Source organism: Oxyura jamaicensis, chromosome 9 (assembly GCF_011077185.1).
Source record: "Oxyura jamaicensis isolate SHBP4307 breed ruddy duck chromosome 9, BPBGC_Ojam_1.0, whole genome shotgun sequence".
Classification (NCBI taxonomy): Eukaryota; Metazoa; Chordata; class Aves; order Anseriformes; family Anatidae; genus Oxyura; species Oxyura jamaicensis.
This window is the reverse complement of record NC_048901.1, coordinates 14,415,197-14,436,531: the sequence shown is the minus strand read 5'-3', so window position 1 is coordinate 14,436,531 and position 21,335 is coordinate 14,415,197. Positions and strand designations below refer to the sequence as shown.

General features: G+C 44.8%; 1 protein-coding gene across 2 annotated transcripts in view; it reads left to right on the top strand.

The window, feature by feature from the left end:
- CCDC50 (coiled-coil domain containing 50) overlaps positions 1 to 21,335 on the top strand; it is a 42,596-nt gene that overhangs the window by 14,212 nt on the left and 7,049 nt on the right. The window contains exons 3-12 of one of the 2 annotated variants that reach the window (XM_035334233.1): positions 2,382 to 2,444; positions 3,728 to 3,857; positions 8,077 to 8,167; positions 11,003 to 11,120; positions 14,609 to 15,313; positions 17,918 to 18,024; positions 18,592 to 18,636; positions 19,148 to 19,252; positions 20,029 to 20,108; positions 21,185 to 21,282. In XM_035334233.1, the coding sequence (XP_035190124.1) occupies positions 2,382 to 2,444; positions 3,728 to 3,857; positions 8,077 to 8,167; positions 11,003 to 11,120; positions 14,609 to 15,313; positions 17,918 to 18,024; positions 18,592 to 18,636; positions 19,148 to 19,252; positions 20,029 to 20,108; positions 21,185 to 21,282 (1,542 nt within the window). The remainder of the gene's footprint in view (positions 1 to 2,381; positions 2,445 to 3,727; positions 3,858 to 8,076; positions 8,168 to 11,002; positions 11,121 to 14,608; positions 15,314 to 17,917; positions 18,025 to 18,591; positions 18,637 to 19,147; positions 19,253 to 20,028; positions 20,109 to 21,184; positions 21,283 to 21,335) is intronic. The other variant, XM_035334234.1, reaches the window with a different exon arrangement.

Here is a 21,335-nt window from a genome sequence, read left to right as displayed (position 1 = left end):
GGGCTGCTGCAGGGAAAGGTGACTCCATCCCAGACAGACCCAACACAGGGCTGCTGCTTGCTGCCTGACACGGGAGCCTTATCTCCCTGGGGCTGTGGGGCACGCAGCTCCCTGCTCGTTCCCTCGCTGTGTTTTCCACCCTTAGCAGTGGTTGAAGCGTTGTCAGCTCAGGCTCTGAATGCTTTAATGAACAGGTTCCTCAGAAATCTCCCCTGTAGTTTCGGTACATCCTGGGGATTTTGTTTGTTTTCACTTTCTCTTTTAGGCTGTTACTTTGCTGAAGAGAAACCTTGGTCTTCCCCAGAGGCTTTGCCTTTGGAGCCGGGCGGAGGCGGTTTGTACATCTGCTTGCAGCTTCAAGAGCACGGTGCAATTCTGCTTTGTGCCGCACACCTCAAATGGGAGATGGTCCTCTCCTGGGCACCGTTAAGCAGTTGAGCTTGTTGCATTCAGGAAGAACTAGTGTCGGACTCTCTTCTGTTGAAGCGAGTGGGAGCTCTGTGTTTGCAGGTGTGCTCATCCACACAGTCTCAGCTGTGTTTCAGCCCAACAGCTCCCCTAAATTTTAGGCCAAAAATTAAATGTTTTCTATGGAACTCATTTTATTTTGGCTGAAGTCTATTAACTCCGAAACTGCTCTTACTCCGAAAATGACTCGTTAGCCCTTGGACTAAGCATGCCCAGCAGGCAGACGTGGCTCAGGGGTAGGAAGCTGTTCAGCTGACCCTGATGTGTTGAGCTCAGCCAGGCTGAGTTGTGTGTGATGGAGGGAGGGAGGAGGGTTTGCGTGGGTTTTGAGTACTTATTCATGTAGTCTGTGGAAAAAAGAAACTTTTTCTTAGTTCTCAGAATAAGAGTGAAGATCAGACTACTCGAGTTTCAGAAGCTGTGGGTCAGTGGAACAGTTTTGGAGTACACCCAGCCAGTCCTGTCTTGAGGCTGGAGAGAGAACATTTTCCTGTTCCACTTCCAAGTTGGGCCTATCTACTAAAAAGTTAGGTTCCTGTCATTCTTTTGGTCTCAAAGTCTCATGGTTGTTGAGTGGGCATTAGATTTGTGATTTGTTTTTTCTGCAGTTGCCTTACAATTCCCAGAGTCTTTCTTTTGCTTGGGGATAGCAGTCCTGGGACCTGTGGCAAAGCCCTGGGAAAGCTGATGGAGCTCCTCGGTACAGTCTTAGAGCATGGAGGGGTAACGGTGCCTGGCGAGGTGCTTTCTTGGAACACGGGTTGTGCCAAATGCACCCGATTTCAGGCTGCAGGATTTAGCCAGGATGAGTTCTTGCTACAGCAGCGTATTATGTTCAAGCCACTGAACTCTGTTACTTAACTATGTTAGATGTTTGTGTGTGTTACCGGTGAGTACACGTCGGCTGAGTTCAGGGGTGTTTCTAGTGTGATTGCACAGCAATCAGTGCTACTTCCAGTGCCATTTGACACTTTCATCCTCGGTCAGAGTAAATACAAGGTTGTTGTTAGGAATCTGTGACAACTCAGAAGATGGGGAGGAGTGTACCAGAGGTGGGGTATGTTTGCATAGCTGTCTGTATCACTAACTTGGCTCGCTTCAGGCACGCTGTGCTCTAGAAGAGGCACGTGAGCAGGACGTAGCTGGGCATGAGGAATGCAGGTTCAAAGTCTGCATGGTGGAGAGCAGAGGCTCTGGAAATTCTGCAGAGGACGAGCAGCCCAGCAGCGGGTGTTTCCAGTGCTGCACATAGCACAAAAGGGAGCTGTGGTCCCTGGGTGCTGACCTGCCTCTGGTTTGATCAGGGGAGCGTCTGTGCTCGCAGGAGCAATGCGGGGGTCTTGGCACATGCCTGCCATCTGCGCTTAAAGCTTGATGGAGCTTATAGGAGACAACTGCAAAGTGATTCCTGAGCCAGCCGAAATGCCTTGCAGGGAGAGCTGTGGAGCTCAGTCTGCTCTGCTCCTCAGAGGTGGTAGTGTGCACGTGTCCTTGTGCAGGGAGAATACTAGTCTCCAGCTCTAAGCTGGCAAAGGAAGCTACAGGAGGCGCAAATGTTGGAGCTTGGGTTTAGTCAAAAGCACTCAGTGTGGGTGTTGGTGTAAATGTAGGTGGCTGAGTGGTGTGCAGGGTTTTGTACACGTGGTCTGATACCGTGGTGGTACGGGGCACTTCTGGGCTTAAGCTCATGCTGAGGTGGAGGGGAAAGTGGAGAAGACTTGTAGTGCACATAGGGGCCAAAAAATAAGGGTGTGGAAAAATAGCTGCAAGTGCATGAGGGTGAAAAAATCAGGTGGTGGACAGTAAGCGTGTGTGTGCTTTCCTGACCACCACATCTGTCTTGATGGTTTTGGTGTACTTTTTTTTGCTTTGCCTTCTGTTCCTAGTTATTTTGGCTTTGTTTCCCTTTACAGTGTGTCGAGACTTTGCTGTTCTGGAAGATCACACCTTGGCCCATAACTTGCAGGAACAAGAGAGTAAGTAACAATGCTTGGAACAAACTGAAGGAATTTTGTCCCAACAGATAGTTGGTTTTGCTAAGAATAGTCCTCCCTGCTTTTATTTGTTATTCTTTCTAATGGAGCGTGGAATATCATTATTACTGTATTTGCTGTCTTGTAACACTGCTACGTGCTCTCCCCCAGCTTACATTGCACCCTAGAGATATTAGAAAATTGAATACATGAAATGCAACTCTCCTTTAAAGTTGAGTTTGTTTATGCTGTTTATAATAAGATTATATGTGGGAGTGCACTTGAGGCTTTGCTGCCGTGCAAGGTTTTTAGAAATGACTAGCAATTTTGGAAACTTCAGATTTTATAGGCTGACACGAGGTGCAGCCAGAAGAAACCTGTTCATTTACTTCTTTCAGAATTGCTAGTGCCTGCCTTCAGAAAGGAGGCTTCCTTTAAGACCTTTTTGAGGAAGGGCAGCTGAATGCTATGAGGGTTTAAAAAAGGGTGGTGGGGTGGGGAGGATTGTACAGCCAGGGACTTCAGAGTGCCTGGTGATTTTTACATGGGGTATGTTTGCATTACAGTTTGAGGTGTGGTGGCCTCTCTAACCTGTTTTGCAGTGTGCCAGCCCCATTGGTGTGTGCAGTACGAGGTGCTAATGCTGTTCCAGCTGCTCCTGGAGTGTGCAGGTTGCACTACAGTGCCCTTGCTGCTGGAACCTGAGAACACTGAGCTCTAAAGCTGGCTCCCAGCTGCAGCTCTTGAAGCCATCTTTTCTTGCAGGCAGTATCCATGTATGGTAAAGGACCCGCTGTAGTATTCGGTTGCTCTGTTGCTAAATATAAAGGTAGTGAGGTTCTGGAACCTATTATATAAAGAGGGAGAGGAGTTCCTGTCTTTAGAGGTTCTTGAGAAGAAATTAGGGAAGCATTCACCAGAAGTGGTTTAGGTTCAGCTCATCCTCACTGTGTTCTAGTGGTCTCTTCCAGACTACTTTACTAATTTAGGTTAATTTCCTGTGACCAGAAAATGAACTTCAAAGCCTAAAGAGAATTCCCTCTAAATCTGTATGCAATTAATATCTGTAGATCTTGTTTTGGTAACAGGCACATATATGCAGCCCCCTCAGTGTTGAAATGAGACCATCTCAAGTTCCTGCCCCACCTGTAGAGATATTACATGATGTTACCCTATGGAAAACTCTTCCTTTCTAGCCTGGAATATCCCTCTCACTTGTTTCATCTTGCTAACACCGTGAAGTTCTGCAGGCTGATCTTGGGGTTCTTGTCTATGTTTATTTCTAGTTGAGCATCACTTGGCGACAAACATCCAACGTAATCGTCTGGTGCAGCATGACTTGCAGGTGGCCAAGCAACTGCAAGAGGAGGAGGATCTGAAAGCACGTGCTCAAATCCAGAAGCGCCAAAAAGACCTGTGAGTTGGGGACGGAGCTGTTTAAGTGTTCATCCCATATGATAAGAGTACTGAAGTAGTGGCTTTGTTTCAAAGCTGATTGATGATATGTGGGGTCCAGGCTGATCAGTCTTTTGCCTTTGATTATCTATTGCTATGAAAGCATTGACACTGGGCTCCGGCACAGAGTAGCGAGGACAGGAGTTGACGCTAGTGCTTTTCTTTTCCCTTGTCTCTCACTTGAGCTCTTGCAGTGTGTGAGAAGTTATAAAGTGGCTGTGTGACAGGGCTTAGTCAGATCACAATGACGAGAGACAGCAGCTTGCTTTCTGATGGGGCTCCCTGCAGAAGCAGGGTCTGCAAGGCAGGATACATTTCCCAGCTGCTGCACCACATCCCGGCTTGTGTCTTGCTCTGTGATGCCACCCATCAGATGCAGTTGGTGGTAGATCACAAGCCCTGGGTGGTTCATCTGGCAGAGATGGTGATGGAGTAGAAGAGCTCTGTATTGCAGATGTGTGTGATGCAGGACTGGCTTCAAAGGAGCTGCTCATAAAATATTTGAAAGGCTGGGACGTGACAAATCAGCCCGTTTTCAACGTTACAAGCACACGCAGAAGGTGTGTGTGCATCTCTGAAGTCTGTGCTTTATTGCAATAGATTTATCTTCATTAGCAAATAGAGAGCACGTAAGTGACAACGTAAAAATTAGTTTTGTGTGACCGAGATAGATGATTCCTTTTTGATACTTGTAGGGAACTGCAAACCATTTTATTGCTGGAGAACTTTGCAAAATGAGATTTGCTAACTTGGTGAGCCAAGTTACAGGCAGAATTGCTGATGCAAATTGTTATGTCAGCAGAAGTCCTGCTCCTGAGAGCATGAGCTTTTCTGCAAGAACATTGCTTTAGAAAAATAAATAAGGGGGAGGGGGGGCAGAGGCAGGTTGGAGGAGTCCTTTTGTAACTGGATCTGTTTCTTCCTCGATTCTCTGTACGTTCCCGCTGTCTTTTCCTTGTGTAAGATCAGTGTGTTCTGATACCAAAATGATTCGCACTGTTCTTCTGTTCTGTAGGACAATCTGATGCTGCAAGGTGATTAAGGAATGATGAGGCAGAACTGGGTGGTCTCTTTAGAAACAGGGAGCATAAAAAAAGCTCTTCAAACTTAAGAGCTTTTTTGTCTTTCAAATCCTAGATTCTCTTAGGAAAAAAAAAAAAGTGAAGATAAACAAGAATAGAACTAACTTTTTTCTCTTTAAGAATTCAGGGAAGCATCAAACCTTTTTTTCATGCTTCTTTAAAAGCATCTCTCACATCTAGCTGAGCAGCCTGCATGCTGCCAAGTGTAGTAGCAAGGTTGCTAAAATAACTGTCTGAAACACCGTGAAAATACGCTTTCCTTGTTTTGTTCCTGGTGCCATAATGATTCTGTTACACTAATGTGAACGGTTCCTTTGAACAATTCCCTTAAACCCTTTTATTTTTTCTCATCTGGCAACAATTACTTGTTACAGCCAGTGTGAATGGGAGCTTTCTAATCAGTGACATTTTAAATTTATTTTTTTCTTCTATGCTGATGTAGGGTTTCCTTGACACTAACATCCCTGGCTGCCCAGGAATGAAGGACACATTGGTGCAGTGCTCAGAGCTGGTGATGTTCATACTGCTCTGGCTGATTCCTGGGGACTGATGGGCGCTTGAATTCACACCAGAGAAACTAGAGGACAAGAAGAGCTGCCAAAGTTCTTTAACCTTGTACTTATGTTCAAGTCAAGTTGAAAGACTTGCCTATGTTCAATAACTAATCAAGTCTAGTATTTAATTACCACTGAGCAACAAAAAACAAAATGCAATCCTCTGTTCAGTGTTTCGAAAGAACTTGATATGGAGTATTCCAAGATGCATGTCATCAGAAGCAGAAAACATTGCTGCTTGTGCGTTACTCCTGGTGTTTGCTGTGAATGGAGAGGCAGTGACCTTACTGCCTTGCCTCTGGAAGACAGATAGCCATTTGTCTCCTGTTTGTCTGCAGAAGATGGATTTTTAAGAATTTAGCAAGTCAGTTGGTGCTGGTGAACTAAGCACATTAGCTCTCTTCACAGGTTCTCTGGGGAATTAGAGACTTGCATCATGTTGTTGTCTGACCTTTCTGTTTTCTACTTGGATGCATGGCCTTTGAGACTGGAGTCATAACGGATCTAATGCTTTAGGCACATTGCAAATCCTGGGGATCATATTGCCATGTTCAGCTGTTTGTTTTGCATGGGACTGGTTCCCTGCTGGTACCAGATTCAACAAGGTTCCACTTTTATAAGGCAGGCTCCAGAACTAGATTTGCTGACATGTGAGCTTGTGTGCTTCTGAAAAGGTCTCAGCTTGGAGTCAAGTAAAACGCACAAACATACACACTCACAAAATACAAGTTTTTCTAATGAAGTTGAAAGAAACTATCTGAAATTGCCTGCCCATAACTGTTAACTACAGCCCTACAAACACTGAAATTCATGAGTTCCTTCCAGGATGTCTCTAAGCTGGGTCAATTTATAGATATGCATAAATGTTCACAAGTGTGGTCTTGGAAAGGGAAGGAATCGTCATATTGTGACACAGATTTGGGATTCTCATGTGTTTGAGGAAGGGGTTGTATATAACATGCCGTGCTCAATTGCAGGTCTGTTTCTGAAGAGCATTTGACAGAAATAAAGAAGCTTCTTTTTCCCCCTTCCTGCTTCTTGTTCCTTTTATTTCTATAGGACAAATTTAGATGTTTATTGGTGGCATCTCTCTTCTAACCATTCTTTTTGCAGTGTCCTTCCCCACCCTAAGCCACCTACCCACTCCTTCCACTTCAGTTGTTCTTCATTGCCCATAAAAGAAGCCTGTGTTGTGCCACTAATTGCTCCAGCAATGCTGCTTCTCTGTTCTGCTGCTGAAAGTGCTTGTCTAAGCTCACTTTTTAAAAATTTCATCAGCTCTTGTCCTAGACTTCTTTTCAGTCCTTTGCCTCCAAATTTGGCAGGTCATTTATGCCCTGATCCTTGTGCAAGGCCAGAACAAGTGCTCCAGCCTGTAGCGCTCCTGTGTAGCTTTGGTATAGTTGAACCTGCTTCTCTTGAAATATCTGCTTGACTTCCATAAAATGCTCTCAGTAGTCCTCCCATCGCCAATCTGATCACTGCCAGTGTGTTCTTCAAGACTTCGTCTTCTAATAAAGCAATCTCTGCTTGTTGTTATTCCCATTTTCATCTCCTTCTATGCCTTACCTTTCAGCAGTCTTGATTGCAGAGATATCTGAGATTGATATGACCTGTTCAGAGCAAATTTTTGGCTTAATTTCAACAGTGCTGAAGGAGAGGGATCTTAAACTTTATTCTCAAATCCCCCAGCACTTTTCTAGATTAGCTGTAAGAACACCCTGGCCATCGTTCCAGCCTGTTTGCTGGTCATCAGAGCATACAGCTGAGTATTGCACAATTCTTGCAGATGCTTTCTGTATGATGCTCCAGAAATATGTTCTTCCTTGTCTATCCACACAGATGAAACTCTGATTTTGTGTCTCAATTACTGTTATGTCTCTCTGTCCCCAGTTAATGCAATCTTGTGCTACTCCTGCATCCGCAGTGGTGCTGTGGTGATTGCCTCCCACCCCTCGTTTTGATGCATATTGCTCTTTTGCCTCTTGACACTGCCTCTGCACTTATATCTCATCCCACCTCAGTGGCATTTCTCATTCATTACTGAACTGCCACCTCCAGCCTCCGCTTGGCCTACATACTGCATTTGGTGTAAGCATTTCTGCACTTTCTCTTTCTTGGCTTTCACATCAAAAACACTTCCTAGAAATATCTGTGTTAACCTTACCCCTAAACCCCTCCTTATGCACCACACATACAAATACTCCACAGCAGTATTAGACTGCTGTTTACAAAGATGAGTATGCACTGCCTTGGCCTGCCTTGTCTTACTGTTCCTATCTCCTTTCTTAGCATCTTGCCTATGAACCTGGTTTCTCTTGCTTTTTACTTTGATTGTGAGTGTCTTGGGACCTATTTTCTAAATTTCTCCAGCATAAGTAGAGGAAGACTTGGTTCCTGGTGAGGATTCATTTACTCTGCACTACTGCTAAGTAATAACTCTTCTGTATAAATCAGATGGCTTCTTTCAGCTTTTATCTCTCTCTCCAGGCTGACTGATGTCTGACTTTAGCTACTTATAATCCTTGTTTCCTTCTCTTTTAGAGAACGACAGGACTCTGAGATCGCTCAGGAAATCCAAGTGAAGCTGGTATTTGAAGCAGAGCAGCGACGCAGGCAGGAGGAAAAAGATGAGGTAACCTTTAAAGCTGCAAAGATGGCAGGGCTATTCATAGCAGTTATTTTAGGACAGGCATTTCTCAGTCAGTAGCCACAGGAGCTGGCTTGCATGGTGTTAGTCCTGGTCCTCACAGATCTACATGTGCACAGAGCTTTTGGGGAGCCCTGTTATGGGGATAAGATACAGTCATGGTTTTCATGATCAAGGGCGGTTGATGACGGTTGCCTTGCTAACAAAGAAGGCAAGTAGTAGTAGGTATTGTTGAAGCATTCATTGCTGTGGTGTCGGGAAGTAACTGTTTATACAATCTAAGATATTCCTTCTCAAATGCAAGAAGACAGCTACTATTTCTGTAAGAATCCTGGGTCAGATTTGCTTTGGTGTTTGGTGAAAAGACTTGAGTAGGATCTTGAGCCCAGCTGTCTATTTCTGTCTTCTCCCCTAGCTTTCTTCATCTTCAGATTAATTTTTACAGCCTCAACACCCTGTTGCAGTTAATTGCTAGCAGATTCTTTTTGTGATCGCAGGATATTGCCCTGCTGCTCTTGACTGAGTGTGGTCAGTGTGGTCTGTCCATGGCCTTCAAAGGATTTGGCTTGTTGATCACTTCATTGTGTACCAGACTGGGTTTTTGGGAGACACATTCCTCCTATCTGTGACGGAACATGGAGTGTGGGCCTGTATTTGATTACAGATAGGTTGCCAAGAAGTCTATGTAGTCTTATGATGCTGAAGAGGCATCTAGTAGCATTTTTCTCTATAGGAAGAACTTGAACACATGGCTGTTTCTCAGAAGAACCTGAAATAAGAATTAGTCTAAGTGACAGATGCATCAGTTTGCTTGTTCAAGACCTCATTTTCTTCTTGTACCATTATGTCCAAACAAGTACTGAAAGGCTGGCCAGGAGGTCTTCACCGGTTCTTGTGGTAATGCTAGTAGGAGGAACACTGGCTAAAGGATTTGTGCTGTAAATGTAACCATCTATGTTATTTTTCTGGGGAAAGTGAAGGGGATGCAATACTGCTTGTGCTGGCTCTGGTATTGCAATCACACAGCTTTAAGCAGAGAGCTTTTGGGATGTCAGCAGTCTGATAGCAGGTCCCTGCAACCTGTCAAACCAGCATGGTGATCCTCTTTTGATGTCAGGAGCAATCTTCAAATGAATATGTCTCCATGATGAGAAGAAACCATAAATATTCTTTCTCTTCCCGCTGGTACGTGGGAAGTTCTGAAGTGTGGCTGAAACACACGTGTGCTGGGTTAGGCTGCAGCTGAGTACCGAGGTGCAGCAGTGCTGCCTGTCACTGCCTTTACAGCGGGACTTCTGGAGAGCTTGAGACCCCATCAGAGCAGCTCCTGTGACTCAGCATGTCATCAGTACACATACCCTGCAGGACATGCTGAATTGTACTGATACTGGACGTGTGCTGAATTCATGTATTTGTCGCACACGAGGGTGTGGTATTTGCCCATGCATGTGGTAACTGATACCAGGAGTGGCCAGCAGTGTTGTGCCACCACTGGGCAGCGTTCAGGCAGATCCAGCCAGATGTGCAGGGCTCTTAAATAAAGTGCTCAGTCTACCTGCTTACAGGTTCAGTTTGTCAGAAATGGCTTATGTGGATTTGCAAGTCCTGAACTGTCTCAATCCTGGAGATAATGTTCTTAATCTAATATATTTATAGACTTGCTCTACTTGATAGAGTTAAACCTTGCAAGTGAAGGAAATTTTTTGGTAAAGAGCCTGTGGTGTCCCAAGGTCCCTGACAAAGCTGTTTACTGTACAGATCTGATCTGAATCCTGAAATAATAGCTTATATTTGAACACCCATCCACTGTCCTCTGGTGCTGGCTCTTCTTTTGGAAGTTTTTTTTCTGACTTTGTAGTTCACTGATGCCTCTTCTGCCTGCAACATACGTTCTACATGAACAGCTCTGTAAAGGCCGTGAGGGCTAGGGAGGCTTAAGTGAATACTGTCCTAGGGTAAGCTTGACCTGCTGGTAATATCTTCCAGCTTCTTCTTCTCTTCACATTGGCTCCTCTGACTCACAGGCTTCTGGGCCCCAAGCAAGCAAGCCCCCAAAGAGCTGTTTACTATTGCTAGGCCTTGTTGAACCATTAGTCATCTTGAAAGAAAATCAATTAAGAAAATGGAGTGCTGTTCTCTTTGATGGCATGTCTACCAAAACTGTGACAGAAGATAAACGGCCTACAGTTCCCACAGCACTCCTGTGGTGTGTGTAGCTCCTCTCTTCCTAACAGCCCATTCGATTTTTCTTTTCCTTCAGCCTCTGTCAAAGTGATGCATCTCCCTACTTGGCATCCTACAGTCCCTGTAAATTACACCTGGTTTGAAGTGAGTTCACAGGCTGGTTTAGGAAGTCCTTTCAGTCAGAAGTGCCTTCAGCTAGAGAGTCTTTGCCTGGGTATTTTTCCTTGGCTGGTGGAGTTGAGGAGGGAGGTCCAGCACGCCACTTGTACGAGCATGTTGTGCTATTATCTAACAATCAAAATGCTGCTGGAAGCCTGAGTTTGCCCAAGAAATTCCTCCTGTCCCTCTTCGGTCATTAGGGCTTTGCAGGCTTGCATGCAGATAGATCAGGAACCTGCAAGTTGTTTGTAAGTTCAGTGGTGGGTCTGGAGGAGGTCGTGCGCTGATTGCTGAGATAGCCTTTTATGTCAGTCATGAAGGTGGAAGCCCTTCTAGCATGTGGTTTGAATTCAAGAGTAACCCTGTCACTGATGCATCTGAAAAACAAAACTGAGGATTTTTATAGTTGTGTTTTAATAAAAGCATCTGGAGATGTTTTTAGGGGAAGGTAATGACCGCTTTCTTCAATCTCTGTAGGACATTGCCCGTCTCCTACAACAGAAAGAATTGCAGGAAGAAAAAAAGCGCAAGAAGCACTACCCAGAATCCCAGGGACACAAAGTGTATGACGATAGCTATTATTCAGAAAATGGAGGTAAGTTCTTCCTTCATAAAGTGTCAAGATCGTGGTATTATAGGTGAATCTGGTGATCTAGCAACTTACTTAGGGAGATTTCCATTGCTTGCATTCAGTACTGTAGCATTGCATAAATTTCCAGGGCCAGGATCTAACTTCATTCTAGAGTCAGGAATTACTTGTGGAAAAATACAGTAGCTGAGGGTACTGAAAAGTCGCAGTTATTTCTATGTAATGCTACAAGTTTGTAGAGGAGAAATGCAGATGCAATCCCACACTTGGAACTGTTTCTCTTTGAATGTGTGTGCTCATCTGTGATGCTGACACTGGTACGTCCATAAAGGAATAAATGCTGGTTCATGGAACAACCTTTCAAAAATAACTTCTTGCAGGTATGTATCCAAGCCCTGAAATTAGCACAACTGCTTTGAATGACTTACTGAATAACAAGGTCATCTCCACAGAATGTCTTTGCTGCAGTTATCCTCTGGGGCTGTGTTTTGTGAAGAAGATATGACCCACAGCACTGCACTGCTTTCTTTTGGGCGTCTTTTACAATCAAATACAGACTTTCTGTAAATTGGGATCAGAGAATCGGGGTGTGTTTAATTACTGAGTAATGTGGGGATTGCTTTGCTGTGCACTGGTGGTGGTTCTTGTGTTCTTGCTTCAAAATGTATGTGGTGGGGCGGAGACAGGCTGATTTTGATTAACAGATTGTGAAGATGAAGATCAAACCTCTTATTTCTCACTTTGACATCCATACTACTAGCAATTTTAAATGTCTTTATTTGAACTCAGACATAAAGTATTTTAGTTCCAATTGGGAACAAGTTCAAGGAAGGCCAAGAAAATGCACAGCACAAAGTGCAAAACCATAACTAGGTGGAAACTTCACGGCCACAAGTTCTGGTATGTGTGTAGAGCTGGAAAAGACTTTGATCTCAGAGTTCTATGGCCAACACATGCTTTAATTTTTCAGAATTAAATGGGTTATGTCTCTGAAAAAATACAATATAGGTAAAAGTGTTGCCAGGCCGAGATGGTATGACAGAATGGATTTTTTTTTTATAACAGATAGCAGCTGACAGAAGTCTACGAATCTCTGAACTTCTTCTGTTATGGATTTGAAAAGCAGGATATCTTGTGGGTCCAACTTTTCTTCCTGCTGTAATCTGTAGTTTTGGAGGTGTGGTGGAAGGCACTTCATGCATGACCATTTATAGTAGTGCTGTTCTTGATCCTTTTTCCTAAAAAAGAAAAAAAAGGGGGGGAAAAAAAGAACTGAAGTAGATTTTGATGTCTGGACCATCTAGTACATTGATCTGAAACCTCATAAATACTGGGGCACTGAAACCAGGACAGGCACCATTTGATTAGACTTCAGCATTCTTTTATATCATCCTTGTTACTTGTGAACTTAAAAGAAAAGCTCTTGCTTTGTTTGGGTTTTAGTCTGTCTTGACTGAATAAAAATTTATGCACATCCAGTAGGAGTGTGGATTAGGGCTATTACTTGAGAGCAAACGGAGATTTTTAAAGAGTGGAAAAATAAACGTGAAAGAAAGCTGAGTTCCTCCCAGAAGTGTCTGTGCCATGAAAAACATTTCTGTATTCGCTTAGTCACTTGCTGCTTGAGAGAGTAACACCAGGACCTAAAGAATGTTTACTTGGCCCCTGCAGAAGGTGCTGCAGGAACCAGTGCCAGCTGAGGAGTTAATTGCCCTGAGATACCCCAAAAACAAATGTCCTGCTTGGGCTTTCTAGCATGATTGTGTTTCCTGCATCGATCCTTTCCCAATGCAGCCATGCTTTGCTCTTTCGTGATCTCCTCTCCATGCTGACGTGTATATTGAGCTTATTGTAAATGACAAAATTGAATTAATTTTTAGACCCTTGTTAATATTATTTTAAAAAATAAATAATCCTGACTCTTGCTTTTGCGTTCTAGTATCTGTTGTTCAGTAAGTCTCTTAAATTGTTTTATTGGATATAACTATTCTGTAAATCATGCTCACAATCTAAAACTGAACAGAAAACCTGCCAGTTAACAGGAACCGCTGTGGTTACTCTTACAGTTCTTGGATTCTTAAAAGTATATCTATTCTGGATAAGTCACACAAACAAAACCCATTTGTTTTCAAGATAGGTTTTCAGTAGGCTCTATTTTTGCTGGCTCAGAAAAGCTTTTTTTTCTGAATAGTATGACTTGAAGGGAACATTGTTTTGGGTGTTTTTTTTTTGTTTTGTTTTCTTACTTCTGAAACTTAGATGATTGTAGGGAAGGCAGAGCTATTTATGAAAACAGAATGAAACTCAGGTGCAGTGAAATATAGTAAATATTTTAAGATGCTATAAAAACTCTTAGCAATGGAGAAGGAAAGTCTTACTCTGCTTTTTGTATGATTCTGTTTGTAATCAGCCTCTGCTTCAAAGAAATTTCTTCTTCACTTTGAAAAGCTGCTGTAGAGATAATAGTTCACTCAGTGCAATGATTTTTCTTATCAAATAAGTTGATTGAGATTATATTAATTAGCAGGTTGTATACAGGAAGCCTTCTGCATCTTCAGAGTTGTGGAGGTTTTGTTACTGAAACTAAAGCAAAGAAAATTTCCACGTGTTTTCTGAAAAGCACAGAGGAAACAACCCCACTAAGCCGCTGAGTAAGCGGCTTTTCCAGCAGCACTGCTGAGGTCAGGAGCTTGACTTTTGTGAAATCTTATCCTGCTCTTAAGTTTCCGTAGCCCTTTCTGCAGACAGTCTGAACTTTTGTTGATGCAGTTAAGTGCAGGCCCTGAAACTCCTGAGTCTTCAAGAGATGTGGTGGAAAGTATATGGATGCTGCAGCTATCCGTCAGATCTTTTTAAAAATAATAAGAAAATGTTGTCCCACCCATCTCTGTTCTTACTCACAAAAAATGGGTCTTTCCCCCTGTTCAGTTGAGTTCTGGGGAACCACACCTTGCCCTGTGGTTAAAGCCAGGGCAAGGTGTGGGTGCTCATAAACCATGCTCCAACACAGCCCTCTGCTCGGAGCCTCCTGGCCTTGCCTCTGTTTTGTGCTCTCCATTGTAAAACCCCTTTCTCATCAGGAGTCCAATATCCTGCAGCAGTGACAGATCGCCAGGAGACGAGTTGCTCTGCTCTCTGTTTTTTTTCATCCCGAATGGCATTAGTAAAAGTCCTTAATCTTCACAGTGGCTTGTCCTTGCATTAGAAGGTGCTTGGGCACACTTGGGGCTGTACCTGTGCTTTCTGCTTCAACCCCTTTGCCTCCTGTGCTGCCCTGGTGCAGGCCAGGCTGTCGCTTCTTTCTGTCTCCTGTTGCATCCTACAAGTGTTATATCCCCGTTGTTTTCTTTGTAGCCCCACTGTGCTTTACCTGCATTTCCAGCTTTTATTTGCATCAGGCTTCCTTTGTCTGCGTGCTGTAATTCTGGCCTCTTTGAGCAGCCGTTAACCCCCGTGTCACTAACCACCTCCTTGTTTGTCCCCCTGTTGCTCAGAGCACCTCCGGGGTGATCCTGGGGAGCAGGTTTCTGAGTCTCCCAGGGCACGTGGTGATGATAGGCACGCGCACCGGCGGAGAGAGCGCCAAAAAACAAAATCACCTCTGTCTGACGGCGCCTCCAAACACAGGCGTGTCCCTTCGGAGGATCGTCACAGATCTCCTCAACCAAGAGAGGCCACTGATGGCCATCGGCAGAGGCAGAAATCAGCCAGCCAGGGTGGGTCTGGGAGACCTCCCTGCCTCGACTTGGAAAGAGAGGCTGATTGTGGTGCCCATAAGCAGAGCAGCAGCCGAGAGCTGCAGGAGAGGAGGGCAGCCAGCAGGGAGAAGGCTCGGAGACCTTTCAGCCTTGACCTGGAGTCAGAGCATGGACTCGCAGACCAGGCACAATGCAGCAGAAAGCCAACAAGGCAAGACAGAGAAAAGCGTCTTCCTCTTCTTGACGTGGAGCTGGAGGCTGAGCAGGAGACCTGGCATCGGGGTGGCAGCCAGCTGGCGCGCCCTGAAAACCGTAAGTCCCGCCTTTGGGGCCGCTCTTCGCACAGGACGGAGCATGACGGGAAGCTCCGTGACTCCGAATTCCAAGAAGATCATAGGAGGGGTGAGGAGAGAGACTGCAAAAGCGCAGGACGCAGGAAACCTTCCCCCTCCCCACACTCTGTGAGCCGGGGAGAGGTTGGAGACTCCCAGAGAGACTCAGGTAACCAGGTGCTGGGGAAGGTGTACGTACCTGTGGGGACAGACCTTTGCTTGCCCCATCCTGCTGTCTGAAATCGGTGCTGCTTCTTCTGAAGACTTCTAATCTCCAATATCAGTCTGCAGTGTGTACACAGTGAATCCTGCCTGGGTTTCTCTTATTTAATGAGATTCTTCTTATCCGCTAAGACCCTCACTCTGTTTATTTCCTGACGTGTCCCCTGGCATCAAAGAGGAGGAGTAAGAAGGTATTGTTGGAAACGGTGCCCTCGTTATCCTGTGTAAAAATTCCCTTTTATTTTCACTGATATAATTTGTGCTGTGGTTTCCTCTCGCAGAAATGGGATTTGATTTGGGATGCAAGGCTGTAAGTGAGGACAGTTTGCTTAGTACCAACAAGCCAGCAATGTCCATCCAATTCCTATTTAAAAAAAAAATGTTGAAAATGTAAGCGGTTTTAGACAAAGCTCAGAAGTGTCCAATTGTGATATATTTTAACATGTTCTTAACAATTTCTGTAGAAATTAACTTTTCTAGGAAACATGTACTTGTGTAGTTTTTGCTCAATAATACCTGAGGGCTGGTGGCTTTTAAAATCAAGATACATCTTTCTGATTTTAAAACCTGCATGGGAGTGAGGGATGGCCTGTCCCTTAGATCCAAGTCTCTGAACTCCCACTTCCACTGTGCCTGCCACAGGGTGGGAAACTCCTGCTTTAGGGCATCCAGCTGGTACTTACGTGAGTAAGGTGAGGAAGACAATGCATGTCTGTATTCAGAGATGCCAGGAGAATTGTTCTTTGTTGTCTTCATGCAAAAGTTTTCTTTGAGGAAGTAAAGGGTGTTGATCGGGCCTTCATGTAGTCAGTCAGTTGTGATGTGCCCTGATACAGTGTGGGACGGAGTGACTCAGTCTCTGATCACCCTCGCGTGGAGTCAGGACAGCCAGAAGCTCACATCGTCTTCCTGGGGGAATCGGGGCGGGCTTTGTGCTCCCCTGAGTGCGGGCAGAAGTGATGTGCACGTACAGTTTGTCGTTGCTTTCTGAATAAACCAAGACTGGTACCAGTCTGTATAAAGCAAGCTCAGTCTTGGCTGTTCAGTGAACAATTCCTGGAAATACAGTTTTGCTCTTCATGGGGGCAATGGTGTATGAAAGTCTGACAGTGAAGCTGCTCCAGTGGGGTAAAACTGTGCTTACCGTGGCCTTGGAAGCAGCCTGAATAATATATATCTGACCAAGCTGATGCTTTTCGGTGGAGTTCCTGTGCTGGCTTGAGATTGCAGCTTTTCACAGCTTGGATCAATCAAACTGTTCTGGCAAGGCCAGGCTGTGCACTTAATTGTAACTTCCAGAAGTGCCAGAAGTTTTCTCTTTATGCTAAGGTCATGTGTAAGAAGGGTGTTACTTGCTTAAAGTCATTGGATCTGTTGTCTTAAATTTAATCAAAGCAAAAAAGCAAAAATACCCCATACAATACATTTAATACCTGAAGAGACAGTATTTTCCTACTGCATGTTTTGATTTGGGGTTGATGCATGAGGTCCCTGGCCCACAGCTTGAAGCATTTGGGGTATTTGATGGAGTACGATGGTAGTTCGGTAGATGCACAGAAGGTAACCTATTGACCTCTAAAAACTCTTTTTTTTCCTTGGTCTTACCTGATCAGAAGGAAACTGACGTGTACAAACTAAGCTGTAATGTATTTGTAATCAATGTGCAAACAGAGTGCTGGAAACATGAAAGTTCTGAGTGAAGCTTATTTTCTGAGCTTGGAGTAGGAGATACACAGACAGACAGCTGGAGCATGTGTGTACCTCAGACATAAAGCAGAGAGCTCATTTAGATGTCTGAGATTGCTGAACAATACAGTTCCAGCTGCAGATGGAAGGAGAAAGCATTCATTGTATGGGAATGAGATCACACATTTTATAACGGGGATACAAGGGGACTCCTTTGGCCTATTGCAAATAGACCACGGAGAGACTCTCAAAATGCGACATTTAAATCACTTGTAGGTGGTTTACCTTTAAATAAGCACTTCAAAAAAGTCAAAACCAAAAAAAACTCTATGCTCAAAGCAAGAACTGAACCTTGTGTGAACTCCAAAACTGTTTACGTGTCTGTTTTCTCACTACGAATTATAAAATTCATGGGTCAGGCCAAAGCATGAAATTGTCAGAAACATTGTGCGCCTGTCCCAGACATCTCTTGCAGCCCATGCTGCTCCAAAGGTGTGTTTAAGGACTCTGCTGTGCTTGTGGCACATTAGGCTGCTCTACACTGTCTGAATCAATGGTGTGTGAAAAATCTATGATTCGATTCCTTTGCCAGCATCGCTGTGCCACTGAAAGCTGAAGCAAGAGGCATGGCTCTTCTAGCATACAGTTGCATTTGCCTTGTAAGATGTGGTGTAGCTATACGTACAGAAAAAACTTACTCTAAGGTGCACGTTGCACCTCAAAATGTCTGCCTGGCAAGTACGGTGTAGTGGTCTGTGGTCCCTTCAAGTGGGGCTCTGCAGGAGGCTGAGGAGACGGTGGGGATTTCCTTTCCGAAGCATTTGGAAAATGTGTGAGCTGATTGTTCTCTCTCCCAATTCTGCAGGAACTAAGTTGAGGGGGATGAGGCAAGCCACTTATGATAAACCCCTAAGGGAACAGGAATTGTCTGATGCAGAGATTGCTCGGAAACTGCAAGAGGAAGAGCTCCTGGTGAGTAGAGGGGATGCATTAGTCATCTTGAAAAAATTAAGGTACTCAGTGACAAATTGAATTTGCAAACTGCTAACATGTATCCGTGACTTTTAAGACCAAGGGCCTTGCTGCTGTGCATTCTGATGCTCTGTCTCCCATAACTGCACATGCAGTGAAGGCTGGTGTCGGGCCAGTAGAGCCTTTTTTTCCTGAATTACATACCCAAAAACTAAATGGCAGAAGAGGGTGCTGTTAAATGAATACTTGCAGGCAGGTGAAGATGGCGATTAGGCAGTATGGTTGATGAGCTGAGAAGTGAAACAGGCCTGATCCTGTCTTGGGCTCGGGGCGGGAGAAAGGGCAGTGGAGTGGGCAGTGTATTGTGGTGTGGCTTCCCAGATAGACAGGGAAAAAACTCAGCTGAAATGCCACTTACTGGGTTATGAGGTAAATATTGAGTTAATTTAATATATTTGGAGAGGATGGTAGTGTATTTGTGTGGATGCTTGCCTTGCCCAGTCGGTAGATGGGTCTTAATAACGTTAGAGGTTTTACTGTTTTGTCTCTTTTTTTTTTCCGTTTCAGGCCAACCAGGCAGACCAGAAGGCAGCTCAAGTGGCCCAGGATGAGGTGAGCAGGAAGCTAAATGTTTGTAGTATTTTACTTGTGGAAACTAAGCCCTACTTGTCTTCTCTGACCCTCTAGTTGTTCATTTTTTCTCCTTGTAGGGAAATCTCAGGCCTCAAATGGGGTGTTTCTGGCTGTTCTTCATGTTTATGTTCACGTTAGCCAAACAGGAGCTGTGTTGCCTCTTGCAATCTTGACAGAGGAAGTGCTCTTCATGGCTGTAGAAGAGCATCTCTTGTAACTGAACCCTGTAGGAGATTGTCAGAGGTGCTGCAAGATGAACCCAATACTGAAGGAAAAGAAACAAAGGGCAGGCTCTGCAAGCACAAACCAGGCAAATGGGGACCCTCTGGGCATGCAGCATGTAGTCAGTCTCACTTCTGCTCTGTCATCAGGTAGAATCCTGGCTTTGCACCCATCTGACTTAGCAGCTGTCCATGGGAGAGATTTTAAACAGCTCAAGCTGAGAAGAGCAGTACAACCTCTGACATGCTGTCTGTATTTTCCCTTTCAGGAAATTGCCCGTCTCTTGATGGCTGAGGAAAAAAAGGCTTTCAAGAAAGGGAAGGAGAGAGAAAAGTCTTCCTTTGAAAAGAAGAGGCATGATCAAGACTGGAAGGTATGTCAAGCTTCAGGAGGTCTCCCAAATGAAATCCTAGAGCTCAGTATCAAATAAGGTATGCCTTAGATTGTGGCCTTGGAGGCTGGTAGTGGATGTCACAGCACCTTGTGACCTCCCTGAAGCACTGTCAGCCCTCCTGCTGCAGGACTTTTCCTCTGCTGAAGTCCTTGCTTTAACAATAAAGCAGTAGTTGGTTCTGTTTGTTCACCACAGGTACAAGGACAGCACAGCTAAGCCAATTTTATTATGAAGTAATGAGTATATAAAGCCTAGGCTAGGTTTTAGTGTAATACAGAATCTTGGCTAGCTGTTGTGGAAGGTGATAAGAAACAGATTTCACAATGTGCCTTACTAATGTGCTAAAGGAGGTGTTCTGCTAATCTTGGGGCCAGCTGGAGGTAGCTGATGTTTTCAGACTCCTTACCATGTTTGAGCAGTTGCAGCAGCACAGCTTTGTGCAGCTGGTCCCTCATGCTCAGCCATGCTGCGTGCAGCCATTAACATGGACTGTATGCACTTGACCTCAGCTTTGGGATGGGTCCCCTAGCACTGTCCTGAATTTAGAGCCAAGCTTGAGTTTGGCTTAGCAAGGCCGAGTTTCGGTTACTGTAAGTTAGTCCTGATCCTGCCATTTGCACGTGTCTAGCTGTGGTTAGCGTGCAAAAGCTGAGCACAAAAGGGCTGTGTGGAGCTGAGGCAGTCTCGACACGCTGGCTAGTGTCTTGCAAGGCATGCGGACAGCAAGTTGAACTGCTTTTTATTCTTTTCATCAGCATGATGCAAGCGAGTCCCCGCGCTCAAGGTCAAAAGAAGGGCCTGAAACCCAGCGACACAAAGGTGACAGGTCTTTAAGGTGAGCTGAACGCATGGCTAGTAAAACTGGGGAGATGCACTCAGGAAGCTGCACAGGAGCTGAGTCCTGGGGAGCAGTCGTGGGGTGACCAGCCTGACCCACGAGGGGATTGGCAGAGAGCAGAGCTTTTAGCATTGAAAGGAGACGTCTGGCACAGAGCTCACAAGGTGCTCGCTGACATGCGTCACTCGCTGTGCTTGTGGCTGCTGGCCATATTGGTCTTCCTGCCCGGCGCTGACAGAGATTGATGAGCCTGTGCAGTGACATTTGTAAAATGGCAGAGAAGCACCAAGAGGGTTAAAAAAACTTCTGAGGATGTGAAACCAAATGTCATCTCTGGGCTGGAAGGAATAATCGTGCTGTATTTGCACAGCTGTTCCCTTGTGTCCCTGCTCCCCCTTTATGCCCTGGACAGTGCTGCTGCTGTGTGTGGACACCCCACTGCAGCATGCATGTTGTGCTTTGGGGTGCCTCATTCCAGAAGTGATGGGAATGTGCTGTAATGCCGTGCATCTTCTGAATCACTTTGTACACTGGCCTAATGCTCCTGGTGTGGGACAGAATCCTGTAAGTGACCCTGGTGGTTTTGATTTCCAATCCTGATGTGAGCTTAGCAGCTTTTGTTTAATTTGCAAACAAAATAATGAAGGTGTGCAGGTGAAGACAGATCTCATTAAAATGTTCTAGGGTGAAAGCAAGGCAAGCATTAAACACTTTGAAATGTTGCTCTTTTCTTTTGAGTGAGGCTTGCATCAAATTTCATAATGGAAATTCTTTTTTTCCTGAAAAATTGAAACCATTATTAAATGAAAGCAGACCTTGGGAAGTGGTGAATACTAGGTATTTCTCACCATATGAACAGTAATGGGCTGTGCTCAGAGGAGCTGGTCTGCAAGTGAAAAGCCCAAATCATTTTGCTTTAAACTGGCAGGGACATACCAGGCAGATGAGGTGATCCTTTTGCCATACTGTTGTACCTTTTAATTTTGTTACTGTCCCATCCTGTTGTTCCCCCTGTGTCCCCCCACAGTGTTCTTAAACGTTTTTTTTCCCTTCTGCTGCCCTTTGTTTGTCAGGTCACAGCCTCTCCTCGATGACTTTGAACATGCTCGGTATTACACAAGCCAGTCCAGCCCCTTACGTCAGTTTTCCAAACCTGAGCACTCTCCTAAAGGTAGGAACAAGTCCATAGCTGGTTTAACACTTGGATTGTTGTGGGTGGTTTTC